The 26,991-nt window shown below is 37.0% G+C and overlaps 1 protein-coding gene across 1 annotated transcript; it reads left to right on the forward strand.

Annotated features, from left to right (window-relative positions):
• Positions 1–26,991, forward strand: ITM2B (integral membrane protein 2B). The gene is made up of 6 exons (XM_036079394.2): positions 1–317; positions 20,908–21,036; positions 22,722–22,928; positions 24,276–24,386; positions 25,180–25,330; positions 26,246–26,991. The coding sequence occupies exons 1-6, from the start codon at positions 201–203 to the stop codon at positions 26,329–26,331; spliced, it is 801 nt and encodes a 266-aa protein (XP_035935287.1). The 5' UTR covers positions 1–200; the 3' UTR covers positions 26,332–26,991.

Raw genomic sequence — 26,991 nt, forward strand, 5'->3', positions numbered from 1 at the left:
TCCGCCCTCGCCCGGGAGCTGCGAGGCTGCGGGAGCGGTGCCGCAGTAGCCGCCTCAGCCGCCGCGGAGCCGCTCGCCCCTGCTCAGGCGTAGCTGAGCCGCGCCCGGAGGCCGGCCGAGGAGGCTGCAGCCGCAGCCAGGAGCCCGCAGCCCCCGCCTCGAGCCCGCCGCCGCCCTCCGAGGGCGCCCCAGGCCGCGCCATGGTGAAGGTGACGTTCAACTCGGCTCTGGCCCAGAAGGAGGCCAAGAAGGACGAGTCCAAGTGCGGCGAGGAGGCACTCATCATCCCCCCCGATGCCGTCGCGGTAGACTGCAAGGTCCGCGGGCCGGGGAGGTCGGGGGAGTGGGCGCTCGGCCCGGCCGGCAGGGCTGCGCGGGGCCGGAGGCGGCTCTGCGCGCTGAGGAGGCTCAGAGCACGGGCGAGGGTCCCCGGGAGAGCCGGGCTGTCCTTCTGGGGCTGCTGCTCTTTTTTGTCCGGCCGCAGCTTCTCCTTTGTAAGAAAGTGCGTGTGCAGGATCGGGGGCTTGGGAGGCCTGGAGAGAGGGATCGAAGAATTGTGCCGAATTCACGGTCGTTGTGCAGTCGGGGGAATGTGCGTGGGGTCGGGACTGGGTTCGTTCCACCTGGAGACCGGCGGCGACGTGCAAAACAACAAAAACAACAACAGAGTTTGGCACTTCCTCCCGGTATAAATGTGCCTAAAATGGCTGACATCATTCCAAGCCTGAACCTCCGTTGCTTCCTACTTTCGTTTCTAGGCTGAACAGCACTGGGACTAAGACCAGCTGCTGCAAGCCTCTTAATTTTAAAAGCATTTTCTTTACCTCCTTTTCCACGGCCCTTCGGTATTGGCAGGTGAACTTCACATTGGGGTCTGGAGAGGGGGCTGAGGAGCGGTTGAGGGGAGAAAGTGAGGTGAAGATCTGTTCAGAATAGGCTTTGGCTGTTGATTTTATAATTAAAACAAATATTCCCCGTAAAGATCAGTAATTACTGTTTAGATGTTAGTATAAAACCCACGACTGGTTTTTAAATTATATAAGCATATTTATGAGGACCCCTTAACGCTAAGTGAAACTAAACGGGAGAAACTCGTTCACGTCCCTTGTAAAATTCTCCTTTCTTTTTACAAAATCCCTCTTTTTAGTCCTAATTAAAAATCAGAAGTGGAACTATAATTGTGCTAACTTTTAGCGGATTACAATAATAATTTATTTAGAATACGATTGTAATTGTCTCAGGAGTTAAAAAGGAAAGCCTCATAGCCTGTTTTCTACGAGATCTTTAGGCTGCAAACATTCAATCCTGTAGAAATTAACTGTAAGAAGTTCTTTATGTTGCACAACTTCCTTTTTCCTTAGCATTTTTTCAAGATCTGTTATCAGTAGGGTAAACCTAAGTTTTCTAACTTCAAAAAACCCAATAATTGTGTGCAGGTGTGAGCAATAAGTGTTTTTTTTTTTAACTACGGTTTAATGAAAATTACGGTTGAAAAATATGGCACTAATATACTATTAAAAAATTTGAGATTGTAATGTTAATTTGGACGTGCCTGTACTTATTTTTTGGAAATGTTCTAGTTAAAAACAAAACCAAGGGTTGATTTTTAAATGACTGCCTTGCCTTGAAATAGGAACAGTGAGATAAAAGGATTCCCTAAAAGGATTAAGAGTTTTGGTATTGGTATTGTTTTTCTGAATCCATCGCAAACAGTCTTGGTCTTAAAAGAAAATGTCTGGAATGCACAGAGGATAATTCCAGTAGCAAATTATTATCTTAGCTCTATGTTTATCTAACATTCATTGTACCTAAAATAGATTGTCAAGTGCCCTGTCATAACAATCTCAGATACATATAGAAATTAATCCTATTATATATCTTTTAAAAAACCTGTAAATAAATGTAATTCCTTCCCTTTAAAAAAGAGGGAGAAAGCATCGGATGATGTCACTTCAGAGGGCTTTTCTCTTGATCTGTATTGAAGGAGATTTGGAACTCTGGATAAAAGTCAGAATTAATTTGCTAGGCAGCTGTAAATCTGACTTTTGACATTTTCTGTCATTCCTGAAACATTAACTCCGTTTTCAGATTCTCAGAATTTCTCACAGTTTCACCATACTCAAATTTTGTGGTCACAGCAGCTGTGAAAAAGTAACCATTCGTAGCTCTGTGCATTTTCTGTTTCTGTTTTTTTAGATCCCATACCCAAATAAAAATACTGGAACTAAGCTCTGAGGGCAGAGTATTCCTTTGTAACCACGCAGCAGTCATGGGTGAATAGGCAGATTAAAAAAAAAAATGACATTCTTTTTCTAGCTATAAGCTCAAAGACTTCTTTTCTTCAGTGAGTGACAAAATATTGCTCTACATCAAAAGTAGAATCCTAATAATCGGTCACTTAACGGTAAATGAAGACTTTGCTTAATAACAGATATTGTGAAAGAACTTCTGATCGCTTCATCTGCGCTTGGGCTGTGATTACATAATGTGCTGTAGCTCCTTGGGGTGACTTTATGGTAACCACCGAGTTTGCCTGGATTCTGCACAGAATCAGCCTTCGTGTGTTTGCCTGGGGCTTATCCTTGCCTGCCTGGTTGGTTGAGAGAATCAAGTAAAGCTAGTTATGGACCAGAACTCCTGAAGAAGAAATTTTTAGTACCTTTAAACCCTTCTGGACCACAATATCCAAATGATGTTTATTTCTCAAAATGTACACTTTTTCAGGGTCACCTGCCCTGGTGTCAGCTTGGATTCTGGTTTAAAAATGCAGATTCTACTACCTTAGAATCTGCCAAAGAATTCTGGTCTCTGTCTACCACCAAGAATGCTGATCACTCCAGTCAGCTGTCTTATGTAACACCCATTCCAGTACTTCAGTGTTGCTCCTGTCTCTTGCTATTTCTTTAGCTCTTTTCTCATTGCAGGTTGAGAACCCTCTGAAAGCGGTTCCATTGCCCTGTTTTTCAGTCTTGCCTTTCAGTAGCTCTCAACTCCAACAGTCATGTCTATTGATGATCTCAACTAGCTTGCTATTTACTCTTCTTTTCCTGCATTTTCCCCTTAATTTTTCACCTTCCTCTGCCTGTCCCAACTGGCACAAAGCTCAGAGATACAGAAATAGCAAAGAGTAGGACCTCTGTTTTTTTTTAATAGGTGAACGTGAAATTATATGCATGTTTTATGTTACAGGTAGCAATTCATTTATGTTTGTGTCTAAAATTTTTTCCTTTGGAAAGCTGTTATTTATGTGCAAATATCAAAGAAAATACCCTAATGGACTGAGTCAGAAGTCCCTGTTTTGTCATTACATAACTGCTTGATCTTGGGCTTAAGTTTTTAGTTTATCTGTAAAAATGAGAGGACCACATGGTCTGTAAGGACTCTTCCAGTTTTAAAATTCTCTGAAGCTGTTAGGATTACATAATTATATTTGTCAGGAATTAAATTGTTTTAATTGTGAAAAATAACAGTTACTTCCTCATCTTAACCAGACTGTTCCGTTTCTTCCCCATGTTTATTTAGCATGTTACATTGTTCTTCCTATTAAGTAGCAGTGGGTCAAAGAGAAAAGAAATGGACCAAGGTATTACGTAATAAAACCAAATTTTTATTTTGGGTTACCTCACTTTAGAGCAATAGTTGTTAACACCTCTTTTTTTTTTTTTTTTTTTTTTTTGGTAATGCCTAATTGTGAAACACCTTTCCCAGTATCAGGGCTCAAAAAGCTTAAATTTGCTTCATAGATATCCCTCCAAACTGTACTGCCAAAAAATAGTGTTGCCCCTCCTCGACCCTGCATCATAGTTGTAGACGTAAAAGGTTGAGAAAAGGAAAGTGCTTGCGTAGGAGAGAAGATGGGGCAGGATGGAAGTGGGGAGAAAAGTGCAGGACTACTAACCCAGTTAAGTTCTGAGTTACCCATTAGAGCATGGCTCTTTGGACCCTAGTTCTTTGAACTTTCTGGTATTTCCTGTATGCATATATTTATATATATGCTGACTGATGGGTTTGGTAATTTAGCGTTTTGGTGGTGTTTTTGGGGAGGGTTGGGGATAAGGAGGAACATAAAATACACGATGAGGTTTACTGATTTGTGTTGACCTTCAGAGAAGGGATTTGGGAGCTTGGTTCTTTTTAAAGTACGTATCATTACCTAGTTGTGTAATTTAGTGTTTGTAAACAGTGGCCAGTAAAAACTTCACAGTTAACTGCATTCAGGTTCTCCATGAAGGTATTGATAGCTGAAGTGTGAGGGTTTAGTACTGGGGATAAATTAATTGACGCCCCCGCCGCTGCTGCATACCACGTGACTTGGCAGGCCCGGACCCCCGCCCCACCGGTATCCGTGCAGCGGGTTGGCTGCTGCAGAGGGTGGACAAAGGTTGGACGAGGTTGCATGTTGCACCTTTGGAGGACAGGTTTCCAGCCTGGGGCTTCACGGTGTCATCTTAAACATTGTTTGGACTAAACAGAAGCCAGTATATTATTAGCAAAATCATAAGCCCGTGAGATGTTGTGGCATTCAGCTCTGCCATGTAAGAGGTTTAAATGAATATAAGTATTTTTTTTAACCAGAAGTCTCTCTTAGAACACATGGCACAGGCTTAAGTTGATTATTTAGCTTATAAAGTTTTCATTATATGTTACTAAAGCTTGACTTGCTTTAAATATTCATCGAAAAATGTAGTAAGTAGTAATTCTGGGACATTTTATTTCTCTTGTTCTCTTGTTCTGTCTAGGGTGTGTATTTAAAAGGCATTTTTTTTCCAAAAGGAAATACTTTCTGAATTGAGATTATAACTAAAGCAACTTCGACTGCTTTCATACCATAGTGTCAGTAGAGGAAGATCCAGAAAATATTTGTCTTTTCAAATACAATATTGATGAATTCATCCTCCTAAACTTTTAGGTAAACTTGGCAATTTTTATTAGAACTTAGACTGAAGGAGTTAAGGACTTTGCCATCAAAGAATTTTTTTAGGTCATACATAACTACTGCCTGTTAAAGGATTTGACAGTTCCGAATTTCTCAACGAGGTGGTTTTTGTCCAAAGGATGTAGAAAATATTAACACTGGAGCTAGTTTTTCAAGAAGCTTATGTATAAAGTTATTCCCTGGCTGTCTTATTTTCTTTGCATAAACCTTAACAGTGAATGTTTTTACGAGGTAGATGGGTGAAAGTTGAAAATTAGAAATTTTATTACAGATATGACCTAAGAACATCATTAAAAAATCATTTAATGTGATTATTCTTTAATTAGTATTTATGATACATTTTCTTAATAGCTTTAAAGATAGCTATAATATAATCCTCTTTTTAAATGTTACCAACAATTGAATGAACAAAATTATTTTCAACAGTTGCGATTTCTTTAAAGCTCTTTAATTGATTTGAGGGGAAGAAAGAACCTTATGAAGTATTTCTATAATTTTACCATTTGGGGGAAAATCAAGTAAGAATGAACATACACTTTAGAATGTTCAGTGTAGAGTGAACTACACATACTTTATTCTTAAGTAGAAGAATTTTAATCCTGAGTTACAGAAATGAGGAAATTATTTTTATGATAGGGATATTCTAATTTTTCATTTAATGTTTTATCTTTTAGTATTAATGAGCTTCCAGTAGTAATTATATGACTTAGAGCTAATGTATATGTGTATATGTATCAGAAGAGAAATTAATGTTGAAATAAAATTTGCCTAATTTATAAATACTGAACATTTTGAGTTAAATAGGGAATTTATTTTGGGAAATTGACACTAATTACGGTGTTAGATATGCAATACTTGGAGATTTTAAAATATTTGCATAAACTTGTTGACATAGTTGATTTTCATACTTTAAGAAATTAAGTTTTGATGGGTTTTTGTATATTTGAAAGTTTGTTTTAATGCCAAAATTATTTTTGAAAATTTGTTTTTGCAGAATGTGTTAAGAATAAAGCTTAAATCTTGAATTGTTTTCTCTGCCTTAAATATGATTATCATGTTTAAAATTATTTAAGAAAAAAACCAAAAAGGTAAGTTACATTGTTAAGTAATTCCTTGGATCACTGCAGCATCCAAAAGAAGACCCAGCTTTAGTGCTGGGAAAAATGATTTCTAGAATCAGTCTGTGTCTGTATTTCTTAAAATTCATTTTCTCAGCCCACGTTTGTAGTAGTTCTGTTCTGTATACACTACTCTATATGTTTTTATCTTTCAATTTATAACTTTCTCCTTCAATTCATTTTTTCCTTGCTTTCATCTTAGTGCTAGGAAAAACATTTCCTAAGCAGGCCGTCAGTGTTAGCCAGGGCAATGCTAGACATCTTAAGCAGAGATCGCAAACTCCATCCTTCCTGGGCCCAAGCAGAACTAGTGAAGGTGGGCTTTTTACCTATTAAACAATTTAGAATATTCTTCATTTTCATTAAAAAAAAAAGGGGGGGGGGACCCAGGGTTGTTTGGTTTTCCAATCTTTAAAGGCAAGCTAGGATCAGGGTTTTTATTTGAAACTTGAGTTTTAAATATTCACAACTAATTTATACAAGAATTTCAAGCAAGGCAAGAATACTGACAGCCTGACGTGGGCCACTGTTTCAGTCTCCTTTACAGTGAAGAGTCCGGTTGGCAAATTATGGCCCATGTGTGCAAATGTGGCCTGCTGCCTGGTTTTGTATGGCCCATGAGCTAAAAATTATCTTTACATTTTTAAATGGTTGGGGAAAATAAACCAGTTTCTCCCTTTTACCCCACTCTCCTCACTCAATAGAGGGGGGAAAGTTCAGGAAGCAATACTGTCTACTTACTGAGAACTCAAGACTATGCACTTAATACTTCAGGGTTTAAATCCTATCTCTACCACTTACTGTGATATGTGGGGTAAGTTACTTCAACTCTCTGTCTCAGTTTCTCCTTCAGCAAAATGGGGACTATGATAATCTGTAAAAAGTTTATCACCATGCCTGGAATAGCGTGAGAATAAGACTCGATAGACATTAGGGGCACCTGGGTGGCTTAGTCCATTAAACCACTGACTCTGGATTTGGGCTCAGGTCATGATCTCAGGACAGTGAGACCAAGCCCTCGTCAGGTGCTGGCCGTGGAGCCTGCTTAAGATTCTCTCCTTTCCCCCTGCCCCATCCCACCACCCTGCTCTCTTTTTAAAAAAAAAAAGAAGAAGAAGAGACATTAGCTGCTGTTATCACTATTACTTACAACTACAACTGTCACAGGGTTTGGCATTCCTCAGATTGTTAAACAGCCATGTGATGTGAGACCAAATGTAGCATCTTTCTAGTTTTCCTGTTGGCTTTGATTTAGCTTTGCAGATGTCACTTGTTTTAAGTAAACTTATTTTAAAAATTTCTAGAAGTGAAGATTTAAAGATAGAAGTAAAGTTAGTGAAGCAGAGCAGTTCTTAATTTCTGGTTTTTTTATAGACCAGTGCTGCAAACCTAAAGCCACTTTCAGATAGGGTGAGATCCTGCTGGCAAAGGTTAATGTTGTAACCTGTGTCTGGTAACTTGGACAAGTCAGGAAACTTCCCCATGGCTCAGTTCCCTCGTTTGCAAAATAGTCTGGTGGCAGCAGCCCTAGAGTATTGTTGGGATGAAATTCCCAGTGCCTGATGCATAGAAACTAGTTAAATGTTAATGCGTTTCCATTATCCCCATCTATTATAATAAAGTCCCATCTTTCCCTCTCATCACTCTAGTTTTGGAATATTCTGTTACTATTATTGTTTATCCCTATGTTACATAACAATACTGTTGTTAAATCACCCTCTACAAGGTATTCTGGTGAGGATTCCTTCCTGTAACGTAAAACCCTTAGCATGCAGTAGTTGTATCCTTTTTCATGTAAAAGTGGGTATTTCTCCATTACATAAAGGATGTTGAGAGAATTTTGTAAATTTAATTTTAGGTTTTACCAAATAATACTTAGTGTTAAAATGCAAATATTCCTGCCCTATCATAGAGGAACCCACTTTTTAAAAATTGTACCATAATTATATACAGTACAATGCAGATTTTGAGTGTACAGTTATATAATTTTAAATATATGCACCTGAATCACAACCCAGTCAAGATAGAACATTGCTATCAACTCAGAAAGTTCTCATGTCCTTTTAGTGTCTGTCCTCTTCTCCCCTTAGAGGCAACCACTAATCTAATTTCTATCTTTGAAGATTAATTTGAGGCAGTTGGGTTCACTCTAGCTTCTAGGCTTTCTGCAGAATAAAAAAGGGTGCCCTCTGCGGTTTTGGTGAGCACAGTACAGACTGGATTCTGGCTCTGTTCATCTCCTTGGCCTGGCATCCTTGTACTCAGAAAAATCTGCCTAGCCATATATGATGATTCTAGCTCCGCATTTCTATAAATCAGTGGTTCTCAAACTTTCTGGTCTCAGGACCCCCACTCAGTACTCTTAAAAATTGTTGAGGATCCCAAAGAACTTTTGATTTATGTAGGTTATTGATATTTACTATATTAGAAATTGACTATTAATTTAAAATAGCAATAATAAACCTATAACATTACCGTAAATGGCATTTTTATGAATACTAAAATTTTCCAAATAACCAGAAATTTTTAAGAAGAGTAAGGGTAACACTTATTTTTGTAACACTCTACTGAATAGCTTAGTAGAAGACTATTAATAATAGCTGATTCTCCCATCAGCTTCTGTGGTCGGCCTGTTGTGTTATCACACATTCAGCTTCTGGGAAAACTTTATACTAGTCAGAGAATGAGAATGAAAAAACAGTGTCTTAGTTTTATTCTGAGAATACTTTTAACCTTGTATAAGTCCGAAAAGGGTGTCCCTGGACCACGTTTGGAAAACTTACACTCTACATACTTGCTTATGCTGCTGTTGTTGGTTTTTGTTTTGTTTGTATTTTTTGCAATTTTAGATCTCACCTACTGGCTTCCTAATATGGAAAGTGAATATTTAGCCTTTTCTATATATTAACATTACAAACATATTCTGTCTTAAGGTATATAGTAATTTCTGGTTAAATTGATATTCCGTACTTTTATTGTAATTGATATAAACATTATTTACACCTGAGTAATGTAGTATAACTTAATAAACTTAAGTTGTTTCTCATACAAAAACTCTTTATTTTCCCTGGATTTAATAATTGTTTCTTGGGCCAAGGAGGGTTGCTTAATTTTCTGTTTATTGCTAATTCATCCTCAGACTCTGACAGCAGTATAATTGCCTTTGCGTATTTACAAACTTATTAGGTAACTTACCAAGTTTTGTATTTTTCTTGGCAGTATTCCATTTGTCATTCTTCAATCTTACCATCCAGACTGGTTGTAATCTAGGCATATTGCTATCCAAATGCCCGATAATAATTGTCATCCTGGAATTGAATTGGCTTTGTCTTTATCCTGGGTTGGATCTGCAGTTTTATGAATCTGAGAAAAAGTATCAGATCAATTTTTTTTAAAAACCTTGCATGTCTGAGAATCTTTACTCTATCCTCACATTTAATTGGTAATTGATTTGGGTATAAAATTCTAGGTTAGCTGTAATTTTCTTTCAGCATTTCGATGGCATTACTTCATTATCTTCTGGTCTGATGCCATTCTGATTCCTGGTTCTTTGTACGTGACCATTTTTTTCCCCCTGTAGAAGCTTAAGATTTTTTTCTTTATGCTTCTGGCTCTCAAAATTTTATTGATGTAGTTTGTTTGAGGTCATTCATTTCCATTCTTGGGCTTAAAATGAATTTATTTGTTTACCCCTTTATTATTACTCTATCGAGCTTTCAGGAAGAAGTAAACATGACCATTTAACTGAAAATCAATCATAGGACTTCTAAATATTCTGCCTTCATAGCTTTATAAAGATTTATTGGAATATTTCCTTTCACATTAAAAATGGACTTGGATAATAGCTATTAATGGAAACCATTATTGCCTGCATTATTACTATTGCACTAGGTTTTTTTTTTTATGTTTATTTATTTAAGTAATCGCTACACCCAGTGTGGGGCTCGAACTCATGACCCTAAGATCAAGAGTCGCATGACTTTCCATCTGAGCCCTCCAGGCACCCCATATTAGCACTAGTTTCAAGGTCATACAGGATGGCCTAAAAAGATACATGAAGCATCTTCTGGTGTCCCTCTTTAAAGTACCAAAACTGTCTCCTTCATGAGTTATTTTAGAGACAATCACTACCAACTTTGTAATTTTGCTTTGTGGCTTTGTTATTCTACTTAGGTTTCATTTTTGTAATTAATACCTTGACTTTTCTATTTATTTTCAAATGCCTATATGCTTATAAGCCTGAGTTATTTTCCTTTGTTGTTTTTGCTTTGTGTGCATATAACTTTATTTTTTTAAGATTTTATTTCTTTATTTGACAGAGAGAGAGCACAAACGGGGGGAGAGGCAGAGGCAGAGGGAGAAGGAGACTCCCCGCTGAGCAGGGAGCCTGACATGGGGCTCGATCCCAGGACCCTGGAATCATGACCCGAGCCAAAGGCAACCTCTTAACCGACTGAGCCACCCAGGCGCCCCTAATTTTTTAAACATAATAATAACACTACTGTTGTAATAGTTAACACATAGTGCTTAGCATGAGTGTGGCTCAATTCAGGTCAACTCATAGCAGAACTCAGGCTACATCATTTCTGATTGGATATGAGTATTACCCTATTGTGACATGGTCTCACTTCACTTACTATCAGAGTTAATTTGCATAAGCTGTTATTTAGTCAGGTGGTGGACATAATAGCCCATGCTTTTCCTTCCCTAAGATGTACATGGAGTGAGAGGATATTCAGGCCTTACTAGTTCTGAGTTACTACACAAATAATTTTACTTAACTTCTCTGGGTCTCATTATATTTAATCTATAAAACGATGTGTTGCACTAAATGTCCTTTCATGGTCCTTCCATAGTAGATCTTTTCTTAAAACTATACTGATCACATATTCAGAGGCACCCATTTCATGGGCAAACGCTTTATTAGGAATTTAAAAATTACTAAGCATCCCAGCCTTCAAGTAGCACCCATTAGAACTGAGAGAGACCAACCAATTGTGTAGACCCAATTAATCGCAACCAACTTAAATGTCACAAGAACACAACGCCCCTGGATCCAAGAGCCTGGGGAGTGGTGAAAAAAGGGAGCAAGATCCAATGACTACTGACTATGGATTGTGCATGTCGTTGGTGCTAGGCATAGGTTCAAAGCACTTTTTACATGTTCAGGATAGACAGATATCTCTGATCTCAAGAACTGGAATTTGGGCGCCTGGGTGGCTCAGTTGGTTAAGCGACTGCCTTCGGCTCAGGTCATGATTCTGGAGTCCTGGGATCGAGTCCCGCATCGGGCTCCCTGCTCAGCGGGGAGTCTGCTTCTCCCTCTGACCCTCCCCCCCTCTCATGTGCTCGCTCTCTCTCTCTCTCAAATAAATAAAATCTTTAAAAAAAAAAAACGAATTTTTTCTAGTAGTCATTTTGTCTAACTTTAAAAATTCTAAACTTGGACAGAAAATACCACTTTTCACATTTAAATTATTTTACGCTTTTAGAAGAATATACTTGGAATTTTTTATCAAGAGTTCTGCATTTTAAATGGAATTACTCATATTTGAATATGAATGTAATTATCTTGTTGAATGATGTTAAAATCCAGGATTTACACAAAAATGATTCCAGAACAAGTTTGCTTTTTTTCTCCTCTCATCTTGACACTTAATTTTAAAATGAATTATATAGAGTAGAACATTCCTATCACACTTCAAATTTTAAGAAAACAGTTGATATTCTTATTAGTAACAATAGGAACTCATAATTCAGCCAGTGGCAGAAGAAATCTATCTTGACCACTTTATTGCTCTCTCGTAAAGGCTATGATTAACAATAAATAGCAGTTGTATATAATGCTCTTGACTACCCAATACCTTTAGCTCTCACCAATATAAGTTTGAAAATCTGGGGCACCTGGCTGGCTTAGTTGGTAGAGCACGGGACTCTTGATCTCAGGTTCCTGAGTTCAAGCCCCACATTGGGCGTGGAGCCTATTTAAAAAAAAAAAAAAAAAAGGCAGGAAGAAAATCTCCTGAAATTTCACTTCCTAAAATAGAAAGTTCTCTTCAGTGTAGATTGAATAAACACCTTGAAGAATAATGGCTATCTTTAAGATATATAGAAAAAAGAATAGAGAATGTTTAAGGTATTCCTATATTAACATTCTGCTTTGTGTTAGATACTCTGCTTGTCCCTGATGATATAAAGTGATTAAATTGTGATCCAGCACAAAAAGCATTTATAGCCAGATTTCTTTCTTTTTTTTTAGTTCTGACCTATTTTTTTTTTTTTTAACCTAGGCCTGTGCCAATTTTATTTAATGCCAATAATTTGGTTCAGGTCTCGTAATTTTTCAGAATAGTTAAATTATTATGCAATGGCTTAAAATTTTCATTTCTTTTTGTTTATTGCAGCTTGTGTATTGTAGAATTTGTTCACAAAACACATTAATGAAAAATCTGTTTTGTAGACATTGTATTTACTATTGATTTCTCACTTTTTATTTAATATTATTTTAAGTAATCTCTACACCCAACGTGGGGCTTGAACCTACAACCCCAGGATCAAGAGTCACACGCCCCACCAACTGAGCCAGCCAGGCACCCCAGTTTCTCAGTTTTTAACCTCTCTTTAGTCCAAGTAGAAAATAATGCAGTAACTTTATTATCCATATAATGCCCAGCACTTGGAAAACTGCTTCCTTTTTGTGTGCTGGACACAACAGTTGTCATGTGGACTTTCTCACCATAGTTGAGATATAGTAGCGATCTTATTTGAAAAGTAAAATGAGAAAGCATAACTCAGATACTGATTTAAATGAACAAGACAAAATGTCAACAAATGTTTGATGTCTTTATAGATTTTAGCTTTTTAGCCATAGATCTTGTGTTTTTACATATAGCAGAATATATATTTGATAATCAATGATATTAATAATGAACAGGTCGCTGGATCATGTCTTTTTGATGCCTCCATAGTTGGGAAAGAAAGCTAATGTATAAGTCAGGTGGATAGAACATGTACCAACAGTAAATGGAGAGCACTGGTATTCTGCATAATAGTAATCTGTTGGGGCCATTGCCTACATAACTTTTGTGGTTCTAAGAATATAGCTAGGAAAGCATTTTGGAAAAATTTTAAATAGATCTTAAATGATAACCAAGGTTTGTTACTTTAAAATTCTTACTGATACACGAAGTGATTTAATTTCCCTCTCCAGTACTATAAATCTTTTTCAGTTGGCCTTTCCAGGATTCTGTTGTAGATTGCTTTTTATTGGCTTCAACCCCAGTGGATACTTGTTTCAGCTTACTTTCTCAGCTAAATCACATGGTGGTGGGATAATAATAACTATCATCTATTGAGCACTTACTGTTTACTGTGTACCAAGCAATGTTTCTCATGTTTTACATGTTCCTACAACAACCCTGTGAGTAGGTGCTATTATTAATCCATGTTTAGGATGACATAGTTGAGACAGAGAAGTTAAACTTCTCCACCTTTTTCCCATCCTCCAAAATTCTGACATTTTTCATTTGCTGTCAGTCTTTTCAGTTTGTCTTCTCCTATCTTCTCCAGCTTCTTTAGTATCATTTACTTGGGTCTGAGGGAAAAACTGTCCTGTTGCTCGTAAATTGGGAAAAGAGAGGAATTTGATTTTACTGAAGTATTATTTACGTACTGAAAATTCAGCCCTTTTAGGTGTATTATTGTGTTAATTTTGACAAATGTAGTTGTGTAATCATCACAGACAAGATGCAGAATATTTTCCTCACCCCAAATGTTCTTTTTTGATACCACTTTGTAGTTCTGGCTCTCACTCCATCCCTGTTTTGTCTTTGTGTAGTTTACCTTTTCCGGAATATAGATGGTATTATAACCAAGTAGCCTTCTGTCATTCTTGCTCTTTTTATCTTTTCTGGGAACTGGGAGTTGTCTGGAAAAGGTGTTGGATTCCTGTAGCTCTTGGCCCATGGTTTTCTCTGGGCTTGTCCATTTCCACTTCTTCTCTGTCACCACTTTTGGCTAGCTGATGCCATCCATATTCGGATTTGATGTTCGTAAGAGAATGCCTGTTGCGTCATTTAAAGCATTAAGGTTTTTTATTCAGAATATTAATCCAGTCTGAAACTCAGATGTCAAAATCCTTTATACGGGGAACGGTTAGACTGGTTGTTTTATAAAATTAGGTTCTCAGAAGGAAGTATACCCAGTCATAGCAGGAAATGAAGATGAAAGTTCAAAAGTAAGCAACACAGTAGAAAAGAATTTGGTACATTTGGTCTTCAACTGGGGAGAAAAATTTATGAGGAGTTGAGAAAACTAGAACATTGATTCTCATTTGTAAAAATTTGAATCATTTGGGCGGGGCACTTGGGTGGCTCAGTCGGTTAAGGGTCTGCCTTCGGCTCAGGTCATGATCCCAGGGTCCTGGGATTGAGTCTGTATCGGGCTCCCTGCTCAGCGGGAAACCTGCTTCTGTCTCTGCTGCTCTTCCCCCTGCTTGTGCTCTCTCTCTCTGACAACTAAATAAATGAAAATCTTTAAGAAAAAAAAATTTGAGGGCGCCTGGGTGGCTCAGTTGGTTAAGCGACTGCCTTCGGCTCAGGTCATGATCCTGGAGTCCCTGGATCGAGTCCCGCATCGGGCTCCCTGCTCAGCGAGGAGCCTGCTTCTCCCTCTGACCCTCCCCCCTCTCACGTGCTCTCTCTCTCATTCTCTCTGTCTCAAATAAATAAATGGAATCTTTAAAAAAAAAAAAAAAAAGAAAAAGAAAAAAAAATTTGAATCATTAGATTTTTTTTTAATGTTGCCAGCTAATTCTAGAGTTTGGAAAATAGTATATAGGCCAGACACATCCATGGGCAGCTGGCCTGTGCATCTCCATGTTTATCCATATTACCAAATGTGTTTTAAAAATGTACATATTTCGGGGCGCCTGGGTGGCTCAGTCGTTAAGCGACTGCCTTCAGCTCAGGTCATGATCTCAGGGTCCTGGGATCGAGCCCCGCATCGGGCTCCCTGCTCTGCGGGAAGCCTGCTTCTCCCTCTCCCAATCCCCCTGCTTGTGTTCCCTCTCCCGCTGTGTCTCTCTTTGTCAAAGAAATAAAATCTTAAAAAAAAAAAATTAAAAAAAAAAAGAATAAACCTTGATTTTAAAAAAATGAACATGTTCCTAAATTACTAAATCTGTTTCTGAAGGTTCAGTAGTTCATGCTACTTTGAATTGAATAAATTGTATTGATTCTTTTCTATATTTGTCTCGTTTTTATACTTAAAGCATTTTTATACTGTCTGTCTTCCCCTCCTCCCCTCCCTTCTTCCTCCCTTCCTCTCTCTCTCTCTCTCTCTCTCTTTCTTTGCTAATATAATTTTTAACCCTAAGAGATGTTTTCCTCTTTAATATTCTGGTTCCGAAAGCTTTGTGATTGCATTCGCTATAATAATTGCATAATAGTATATCTGAGAGCTTTGGAAGAAATGTGTTTTCATATATCCTATAATAAAAAAGGCTCAAATAGAAGTGCCTGAGGATGTGAACTGATTTGTTAGTATAGGAACAGAATCAAAATTATCTGAAAACCCTTGCATTTTGTCTAAGTTAAGTTGATAATGGAAGCACATTTACTGAAGCCTCTTAGGGAACTGACAGAGGCGACCTAATTCTTAACTAATTGAAGTACCAGAACAGAATTTATCCTTCATTTTGCTTAAAATATAATCGGTTAAGTAATTTTACTTTATCATATGATGATAAGATTGATTTGAACCAGAAATTCGTGCAGTGAGAGAGCAAGAATGCTTCCAAAACCTGTGTCTTTCCATACTACTGTAAAGGGGTGATTATAGGCCAGTGTGTGCGTCAGTGTCTTCATTTATAAACTGGGGTAAAAACTTGAAGTTTTAGGAAGATTAATGAGATGATAATTGTACAGCACCTGTGGGAGCTCTTTTACCTTATCAGCATAATTTAAGGTGCACCAGTTTTATTGCGGTGCAAGGGGAGGAAATGTGTCCGTGACTTGTTTTAAATTAGGCCAGGAAAACTCATACACGCTGGCAACGAAGCCCTTGTTCAAGAGTGATTTTCCTTTTTTGTTGTTGTTGATTTTTGTTGTTGTCCTTTAGTTATGAAATAATCAAGCATACACCATTTGATACGTTTTTTAAAGTCTTAAATATCATATACTGGTAATACCTAACTTGCCTTTTCATTTTGTAATTTGGCATTACATTTCTGACATCTTAAAATCAACTATGCTAGTTGATTTCATTTTAATTATTATTATATGAACCTATAATACTTTATTCTCCACTTGATGGACATGTAAGTTATTTCTAATTTTTTTCTTATTGACCATTCTGCAGTAATCATTATTGGACCTTTTTCTTTATGTACATGTATAAAACTTGATCTAGGGCTACATTCCTAGAAATGGAATTGCTGGGTCATAGGGGGTGTGTGTGTGTGTGTGTGTGTGTGTGTGTGTGTGTGTGTGTGGAATTAGATACTGCCAAATTGTTCTCCAAGCAGTTGTACCAACTCCTGCCAGCTGTATGAAAGTTCTCAATTCCCATTGCTCCACACTTTCCCTAGAACTTGGTATTAGACTTTTCTTGTTGCCTGCTATAATAGGAACTCGGTTGATTTTTTTTTAATTTATTTTATTTTATTTTTTTTAAAGATTTTATTATTTGATAGAGAGAGAAGCAGTGAGAGAGGGAACACAAGCAGGGGGAGCGGGAGAGGGAGAAGCAGGCTTCCCACCGAGCAGGGAGCCCGATGCGGGGCTCGATCCCACCTGGGATCATGACCTGAGCCAAAGGCAGACGCTTAACGACTGAGCCACCCAGGCGCCCCTCAGTTGATTTTTAATTACTGATCTTCAGCAATCTTGCTGAACTTTACTTTCTCAGATTTTCTAGACAGTGATACCATTTACACATAATGATAGTTTTGCATTCTCCTTTGTAATCTTTATATCTGTTCTTGTGCTTGTCACTTGTGTACTAGGTAGGATCTCTAGTATAATGTTGGATGGAAACAGAGTCCGTTTTAGTGGGCAACCCTCATAATTCCTGACTTGAAAGGTTAATGTTATAAGTCTGAAGTTCCCCCATTAAGTGTGAGGTTTGCTATAGGTTTTTGATCATTATTACCCTTATTCATATTAGAGTTCCACTTCTTTCCAGTTTGCAAAGAGATTTTTTTTTAAGATTTTATTTATTTATTTGAGAGAGAGAGAGAGCACAAGAGTGGGGGAGCGGGAGAGGGAGAAGCAGACTCCCCGCTGAGCAGGGAGCCCAATGCGGGACTCGATCCTGGAACTCCAGGATCATGACCTGAGGCTAAGGCAGTCGCTTAACCAACTGAGCCACCCAGGCGCCCTGCAAAGAGATTTTATTATGAATGGGAGTTGGGAGTTTGTCAAATGCATATTTGACATATTTTGAGATGGTCATGGGGCTTTTCTTCTTAAATCTTATATATGTGGCCTTTTCTTTAAGCTTACTCTTTCCAGTGTTAATCATTTAAAATACACTTTTAATAAATCACTTAGATTAAAAACTTTTTTGTCTTCAATATATTTATTTTAATGCTTTCTCCATGAGTCAGATTGTAATACGGTATGTCATTGTCTGTCATGAATAATGTTAATTTTGACTGTAAATTACTTAAGACATGAGCCATGCCTTAATCACATTTGGATTTCCCACTGGATCTTGCACTGTATATTGCCAGTAACAGGTCCCTAACAAATGTTGAACTGGGCTACTTAGGGCTGCTGTTCCTTGCTGAATAGCCGCTCTCTGTTGTGTGTTGTGAATTCTTACGTTGCCCCCACCCCTCATTATCATGCTGGCCGTTGATGTAACTTTTATGGGTCATTAAAAAAAATAAGTAACCAAGCTTTAAAAACAAATCTAAATTTCACTCATCAAATATTTGTTGAGTGCCAACCAAGTACTAAGCTTGGCTTGGAGCTACCAGTAATGCAAAATAAATAAGAATGGATAGTCCCAAGAACCTTATAGCCTAATAGGGAGAGAGAAAATATGTATGTGAATTATTCTAATGCAAGGTAGGAAATGATCACTAGAAATTGAGAAAAAAAGAGATTAGATAGATTTTGGAGCTCTGATAGCTCTTTTAGGAAGTAGGAAGTACATGACTGTGGTGCATGGACTTGGGTCTATAATGTGGTCATTTGAAGACTTAGTTTCTGATTCTTAAGCCATGGTTCATATTGTTGAAGTGCCAAACAAATGACCTGTAGATAAGTGAAGCATTTTATAAATTAAATTCTTAGAGAAATTTAATTTTTTAAATTGTCATTGTCCAGAAGTGTGATTTTTGAATGAACATGAGAATTTGAACTCTGTAGCGTGGTATATAAACATGAGAATTTGAACTCCGTAGCATGGTATATAAAGGCCCTTTGTGATCTGCCCCAGTTAACTCTCCCATTTTTATTTCTTGTACCCTCCCCACATATTGGGCAAGCCAGCCATAGCACATGTGGCCCTTGGAGATGTCATGCATTCTGGTTCCATGATTTTATCCATTCTTTGCCTTCAGTATAATGCCCTTTAACTCTCTCTTCTGTGTGGGTAATGAGCATTTGTCCTTCAACATTCCACTCTAGTATTTTCTCCTCTGGGAGACCTACTCCAAACACTATCCCTTTTTCTGTGCTCTACATTCTTCTGTTAAGAGTCCATATCATGTTCATGTTCTCTTTGTGTATTTATTTTCCAGGCTGATCTGAATGATCTCTTTCTTGGCAGGGGCTGTGTACCAGTATATGTGTATAGCACAGCTCTTGGCACATAGTAGACATTTTATAATTTGTTCTTGAAATTTGCTGACCAGTTAAAAATGACATATTAAAAGGCCTGAAAACTTGCATCAATTTGACAGTTGGGGCTGCATTTTTTTTTTTTTTTTATAAGTGTCTGCCTATGGTCTTTGGATATTCATTTATGTGCTACTAGAGAAGGGAGTCTGCCAAACAGGGTGGGTGTTGTACGCACATTTGACTGTCTCAGCAGCTGATACCAAATGTTTGGAAATGACTGTTTCCATCTGTCATCTCCATCCCCCCCACCCTGCCTCCACCCTAAAATTAATTATGCTAGGAACTGTTTCTTATCTCCTTACGTATTTATATCAGACAAGGGCTCAAGCAAAATACTAGACTTTAATCATTCAAGTTTCGTATTACTACGACTTTATGACTCCATGGAATTCTTGTAACTTTCTGTTTAAAGATGGAATGTCTTAGATGACTTGATAAATTACTCTAGGCTTATTCTTTTTACATACTGCTTTGTAGTACCCTTGTCTTAAGTACGTGTACAGTACATTGGCAAGATCACCTACTACAGCCAAGTGTAAATGCCCTCACAGTGTCTGATCCAATCATTAAGTTAAAAGGCATTTGTTCTACAGTATTAAATTCTATGTTTAAAACCTCAGTTAACCTAGTCGCACACTGTCTAGCTCTAAAGTGTTCTTGGCTGTTTGAGACATCTGGGATTGGGCTTTTTCTCAGTAGTATCAAGTTGAAATTCCTCATCTTAGCATTGAAAATGTAACCTTAGCTTTCATTCTTTCGTAACTGTATTCTTGCTTCAACCATATCCAGCATTGTTGATACAAGTTTTCTTCCTTTTTATTTATATCCTATTTATCTGTAGAGGTGTGGATCAAATCTACTTTCTCCCTTAATACTACACTTGATCTTAGTCAGAAGGCCAAGAAGCGATTCTCCCTTAATACATCCTATATTGAGTTTTCCAAGCAAAGATCAGAGTCCTATACTTGAGAGGCTGTACATATATACTACTAACTAGAACATCTTTTATTACGTTGTTTTCAAGTCAATTGGAGCCTTTCTTTTCCTGTCTGTACAATATATCTTGAGCCATGAGTTAGATAACAGGAGCAGCTAATCTCATTTGTCAGCTCTTTGATGTGATACTGGGTACAAATCAGAAATGAGATGTAAATCTGAAGTGACAGAGTAGTGTGAGTTAGAAGGGCAATGGGAGTATTTAAAGGACTGAATATTGTGACCCCATTTGACATTCTAAGGCTAAATTATTTCCTGGAGTGGATCAAAATCAAAATTCTAACTAATTGTATGTCTCTTGACTTTACAAGGTTTTTTTCCTGTTTAATCTTTCCTCATTTTTCTATTGCTTCTATCTTAAAAATGAAGACCTTTGTCAAACTGGGATGTGTTTTTTAGGGTTGGGCAGTAAAATTATAGGATTATTTCAAGACTCCAATTGTTTAAAGAATTTGTTTCATATTATTTGTTCTGTCCCTTATTTTCCTGTTACTTTTTCTTGTGTATTGTTAGGAGTGGTTTGATACCTGCTATGAAATAATGAACTACCTGTAGCAGGCTAATAACATAATTTTATAATATGATGTAATATACACTGAGGTTGTATATAAGGCTCAGCACCGTAATATTGCCTGACAAAGTTGTGTTGTGGCCTTTTCTGAATTTTTAAATGTTAGGAGATCTCTTCATCACCAAAGTTGTGCACAGAAAATAGAAATTATGTAGTATGTTACTGTTCTGGGGGTATGAGTAGCAAAGGTGTTGAGAGAAGAAGGCAAAACTCTCCTAAGAGATTGATGGCTCAGCTCAAGAAGAGACATTGTGGTGAATCCCGGCACCACCACTTAATAATTCCTGGGTTAATTTTGATTAGAGACCTGAGTCCATTGGTCTTTATTATCTTTGTTTATAAAATGATAATCCTTTTTAGGCTTCTTTGAATCCTTTCTGTGGTTCTGACGGGAGATATAATATTGACCGTTGTTGGTCTTTTTTCATATTTTAGGACCCAGATGAAGTGGTACCAGTTGGCCAAAGAAGAGCCTGGTGTTGGTGCATGTGCTTTGGACTAGCATTTATGCTTGCAGGTGTCATTCTAGGAGGAGCATACCTGTACAAATATTTTGCACTTCAAGTAAGTGGAAAAATGCTAAGGACTTTTTGGCCCTTTCCTTCATGCATATTAGAAAATTGGCCCAAATTTGTTCTAAGCCTGCATTTTTTGTCCATGGCCTTTGGCCAGGGTGGTGGTCCTATTTTAAAGTTGTGTTTAAAAATCTGCACATAAGTTTGCTGAGCCTATTGGACAGCACTAAAAGCAGAATAATGTTGTTTTGAAATGTTGCTGACTAAAGAGGATGGATTATTGGATGATTTTTCAAAATTGACTAACCTTCATTTTCCTACTCTAACAAGTAGCTAAGTTAACAGTATTATTAATTGGCCAATTGAATAAATAACATCAGACAACATCAAATGTTGTCATCTTGATGGACTCTTAACTTGATAGCCAGTTTGGACTCATCTACAATTTGCCTTTACTCCTGGACACCGAGTTCACTGGCACCATGTCTCTCTGCCTCTTTCCCAGCCATTGGTTTCTCTTTAAGGATTGTGTAACTTCAGCAGTGATGTTGAAGTAATTTGGGATGAACGTCATTTTATAACTTAAGAGTGTTTAATAGTAATCCGTAATCCCAGTGGGCTAAGATGGATTTTTCTTCTGATGAAAATCATGATTTATGATCTCTGTTTTGTGATATACTTCTCTTGACAATAATTTAGTAGGTTTATTATTTTTTTAACATTTTAAAATTTGGAGAAACTGTTGACAAATAGATTTTATTAAAATAATGAAATATTCTGTCAGAGGAAATATACATTTCATGCTCATTTGCTTGTTGATAGACATTACTGAAATACTAGTCATCTTTTTTTTTTTAAATAAATATTTTATTTATTTGAGACAGAGAGAGAGAGTATGAGCAGGGGAAGGGGCAGAGGGAGAAGCTGACTCCCTGCAGAGCAGGGAGCCTGGCACGGGACTCAATCCCAGGACCCTGAGATCATGACCTGAGCCTAAGGCAGACGTCCAACTGACTAAGCCACCCAGGCTCCCCACTAGTCATCTTTTTTAATGCAGTTTTTTTACAAGAAATGTATTTGATACATAAAAAAACAATTTGTAATTCCACCATCCAGAAATAATATCTTTGCCTTAATGTTTTGTTATATACTCGTAGCCCTTGATGTATGCTTTTAAAAAACAATCTTTATTATGGTTGCTGTAATCTGCTGTTTTCCATTTGATTGTAATATATTTAAAGGAAAAAATCACAACTAGTATTCCTGTAAAAATTACAGAAAAACTATCCCTTTTTTGGCTAACAAGAGAAAAATCATTTAATCAGTGAACCACATCAAAAAGTCTTAAAAGCATCTTTCAGAAAAAAACATTATTCATTTCTGAATATATTCTTTTATAAAAATAATGCCTACAGGTAGAAATAGGCCTATGTATTTCTTCAGATTTACTTGTCACCAGATGAATAATTGCTTTAAATTCTATTTTTGTCGACTGTAAAAAGTAAAGGAAAAAATGAGCTGCTTTTCTCCTTCTGAAACCATTTTTTCAAAATACTTCAAAACCCCATTTTAAGGAATATGTTAACTCTGTAATTAAACTGTCTGACTTGTCATCTAAAAGGAAGAGTTTGCAAGCAAAATGCTATTTAGATAGCAGTGGCAGCTTAAGTAATGCTTACATTTAAGGACCTGTCTCCCACTGAATTGCTGAAATAGTGTTTAAACTCTCTATAGCCTGATGACGTGTACTACTGTGGAATAAAGTATATCAAAGATGATGTCATCTTAAACGAGCCTTCTGCAGATGCCCCGGCTGCTCGCTACCAGACAATTGAGGAAAATATTAAGATCTTTGAGGAAGAAGAGGTTGAATTCATCAGTGTACCTGTCCCAGAATTTGCAGATAGTGATCCTGCCAACATTGTTCATGACTTTAACAAGGTGAGCCAGGTGCCTGGAACTGTAAAAAGAAAAAAAAAAATGCAACTTCTTTAATTGAAGCTTTTTACATTTTTAATTTCAGTATTTGCTGATTTCTTCTGCCTTATAAACTGTCCAGCATTTGATGTTGGGCTCACCTTCTGGCTTCTGTTCCTTTGTTAGTAAATCGGTACTATTTCTTACACGCCCTGTGTTCTTAGATAAGAGGTGATTCATGGTCCTATTTCTGTGTGGCTTTTTCATTCTGCATCATTTCGTTAATCAGTTTTTAAGTTCTCATTCTACATTTCCCTCTAGGATTCAATATTGTTATGCAAGGCAGGAAAGATGAAGTGAGAAAATAGTGACTGTCACAAATCCTCCACCTACTTCCAAAATTTTACCATATTTTCTTAATTTCTTTTTCTCCTATTTGACACTTGACCCCTGCATATTTGAACTGTTGTCTCTTCTACGTAACTCCTATATCACTATTACATCTAAGAAAATGAACATGATAATATAGTATTATTTAATATCTAGTTGATATTTAAATCGCCCCAATAATTTTTGTCCTAAGAATGTTTTGTTTTCTTAAGCCAGGATTCTGAAATTAGAAGTTTACATATTATCTGTGGATTTTGCACCTGTATGTAAGTTGGCCAGTTGGAACATTCGGGCATATCACTGAAGTTAGCTTTGCAAGTATTTCATGCCTGATAAATACATCTGATGAATGTTTATAAAGTAGTTTAAAAAATTATGTACTTCAAGATAATAAGCCTATCCAAAGCAAATAGTAGGTAATAACTAACACTGAGCTCTTAGAAATCTAAGTGTTCACATGGTTTGATTTAACTCATTTTAATCCTCAAAGCCATCCTATGAGACAGTCTTTCACTAACCATAGTCTCCCATCTGAACCACAAGAACACAGAAAATCATTTAATTGACTCTTATTTCAGTTTTTCTAAGGATGGTAGTAACTAGTACCATTCTAGATGCATAGGAGAGAAATTAAATTTTTACATGTAACAGATGGATACGTTGGAGGGTGTTAGGGCTTAAAAGTGAGAGAACGGACTATCTCAATCAGATGATAGACTATTTGCAGTTAATTTTAATAGTTTATTGATAATCATTTATAGAAGCAAACCCCTGATAAGAATTTTGTTTACTAGCAGCAGTAATTTTTCCTCTCATTACTACCTTCTGTTCCTATCCCACCAAATACTTCATTTGTTAAATGCAAGTGATTTACGTATTCTGAAGCCAACCCATTTTAATTGTACAAATTCTTCTTAAAACTCCAGGTGCTGCCTGTGTTACAAATATTAATCTAATGAAAATGTATCTTTCTCTTTCTAGAAACTCACAGCCTATTTAGATCTTAATCTGGATAAGTGCTATGTGATTCCACTGAACACTTCCATTGTTATGCCACCAAGAAACCTGCTGGAGTTACTTATTAACATAAAGGTATAAGATGTTCAAATATTTTATTTTTTTAAAGATTTTATTTATTCATGAGAGACAGAGGCAGAGGGAGAAGCAGGCTCCCTGCGGAGCAGAGAGCCCGATGTGGGACTCGATCCCAGGACCCTGGGATCATGACCTGAGCCGAAGGCAGACGTTTAACGACTGAGCCACCCAGGCGCCCCCTGATGTTCAAATATTTTAAAGATTTTATTTATTTGACACAGAGAGCGCACAAGCAAGGGAAGCGGCAGGCGGAGGGGGAGAGGGAGAAGCAGGCTTCCCACTGAGCAGAGATCCCAGGACCCTGGGGTCATGACCTGAGCCGAAGGCAGATGCTTAACCGACTGAGCCACCCAGGCGCCCCTGTTCAAATATTTCTTACTAATAATGCTGCTAAAGCATCTTAGAATTCCCAGTTGAGATATTAGCCCTATAAGTGCCCACCTTACTGGAAATACAGCCAAGAGTTTTATGAAGAGGAATTAAGACCCATGGTTTTGGGTTTTTTCCTTATTTTATATTTTGAAATAAAATATACAATCTCTTAAATTAGTATCTAAGTTTTCCTAACGGGCCTGATAATAAATAGTAGGCTTTCAAGAAATAAGATCTATGTTGCAAACCATTCAACTCATGGATTGTATGTAAACAGATGGGCATGACTGTACTGCAATACAATTTTATTAATGAAAACAGATGTTGGGCAGTAGTTTGCCAACCTCTCTTCCATGCCTTTCCTCATCTGTTCAGTGTATGCTTTGAGGTATTCATATAATATATCTTCCAAATGTAGGCTGGAACCTATTTGCCTCAGTCCTATCTGATTCACGAACACATGGTTATCACTGATCGCATTGAAAACGTCGATCACCTGGGTTTCTTTATTTACCGACTGTGCCATGACAAGGAAACTTACAAACTGCAACGCAGAGAAACCATCAGAGGTAATACTTTTTACCATTAAAATCCTGGCAGAAAAGTTTGTTGTTTCACTTCATTGTATTGAACTAGATTTAGATGTAAGCCGGTATTGTTCTCAATATGCTTGCCACGAGTAAGAAAGTAAAACCATACTGTATCACTATGTAATATTTCTAGATTTCCAGAGAATCCTCTAAATTTCTAAATCCACTCTTTTCAGATAGAGAATTAGGTGAATGTGAAGTGTCAATGCCCTGAGATGCTGTTATCTTACTTTGCATGTAGTCACCCAGTCCAGCCTTCCATCCCACCACTTTGGTTCAGTCACACTGTGCAAGAGTTCTTCTTGTACAGACGGTCTCTAGAGAAGCTCTGCAGGTGTGTGCTCAGGGGCCTGGGTTCTAAACAGAGTTTGCCTTTTGGATCACATTGAAGACAGTCGCAGTCAGGGTAATTAGCAGGGGATTTGGCTGAAGAACTGAGAGCATTGACATAAGTAATGTAGCTTTGCCAAATCATTTAACTTTTTTGTTTTTTACCTGAAAAACAAGAATGACAGTATCTCCCCATTTCCTTTCATTTCCTTTATAGTTGATCTTTTTTTTTAAAAAAGCCAGACTTATACATATAATGCAATTCACCCTCTTTAGTGTACAGTTCTGAGTTTCAACAAATTACCATCACAGTCAAGATAGAAATATTTCCAGTACCTTCAAGGTCATAAATTTATATGTGGCATTATTATTGGTTACTAAGATCTGTTAAGATACTTAGTTTAGACAACAGAGAAAAATTATCTTCTCCAGTGTTAAAAAATCCAACTATAGAAGTTCATGGAATATAGAGTAAAATATTTTTATATGTATTAATAATAACTATGATGATAAGTATGAATTATTAAAGAACCAGAAATTTAAAAATTTTTCCCTCCCAAACAGGTATTCAGAAACGTGAAGTCAGCAATTGTGTTACAATTCGGCATTTTGAAAACAAATTTGCTGTGGAAACTGTAATTTGTCCTTGAACAGTCAAGAAAAACATTACGGGAGAAAAATTTAATATCGCAGCATAACCCCACCCTTTGTATTTTGTGCAGTGATTATTTTTTAAGATCTTCTTTCATGTAAGTAGCAAACAGGGCTTCACTCTCTTTTCATCTCATTAATTCAATTAAAACCATTACCTTTTAAAAATCTTTTCTTCTTTCCAAGTGTGGTGTCTTTTATCTTGAATTAGTAGTTGTATGAAGTCATAGATAATGATACACTTCACCATAGATCTTATGTGTTAGGAAGAATTTAAATTTCTTTAAATCATTTATCCAGATTTTTACGTTTGAATTATGCATTTTCCAGAGGAGGGGTTATCTAAAGAATAATCATATATATGCATACGTAAAAATGGACCACAGTGACTTACTAGTAGTTGTTAGCTGCCCTGCTACTTAGTTTGTTAGAGCATTTGAGTACACATTTTAATTTTCCTCTAATTAAAATGTGCAGTATTTTCAGTCATATTTAACTATTTAGAGTATGATTTCCACCTTGATGTTTTAATATCCTAGACATCTGCTGTAATAATATTTTAGAAAATGTTTGGAATTTAAGAAATAACTTGTGTTACTAATTTGTATAACCCATATCTGTGCAATGGAATATAAATATCACAAAGTTGTTTGACTAAA

This window comes from Halichoerus grypus, chromosome 4, assembly GCF_964656455.1.
Source record: "Halichoerus grypus chromosome 4, mHalGry1.hap1.1, whole genome shotgun sequence".
NCBI lineage: Eukaryota > Metazoa > Chordata > Mammalia > Carnivora > Phocidae > Halichoerus > Halichoerus grypus.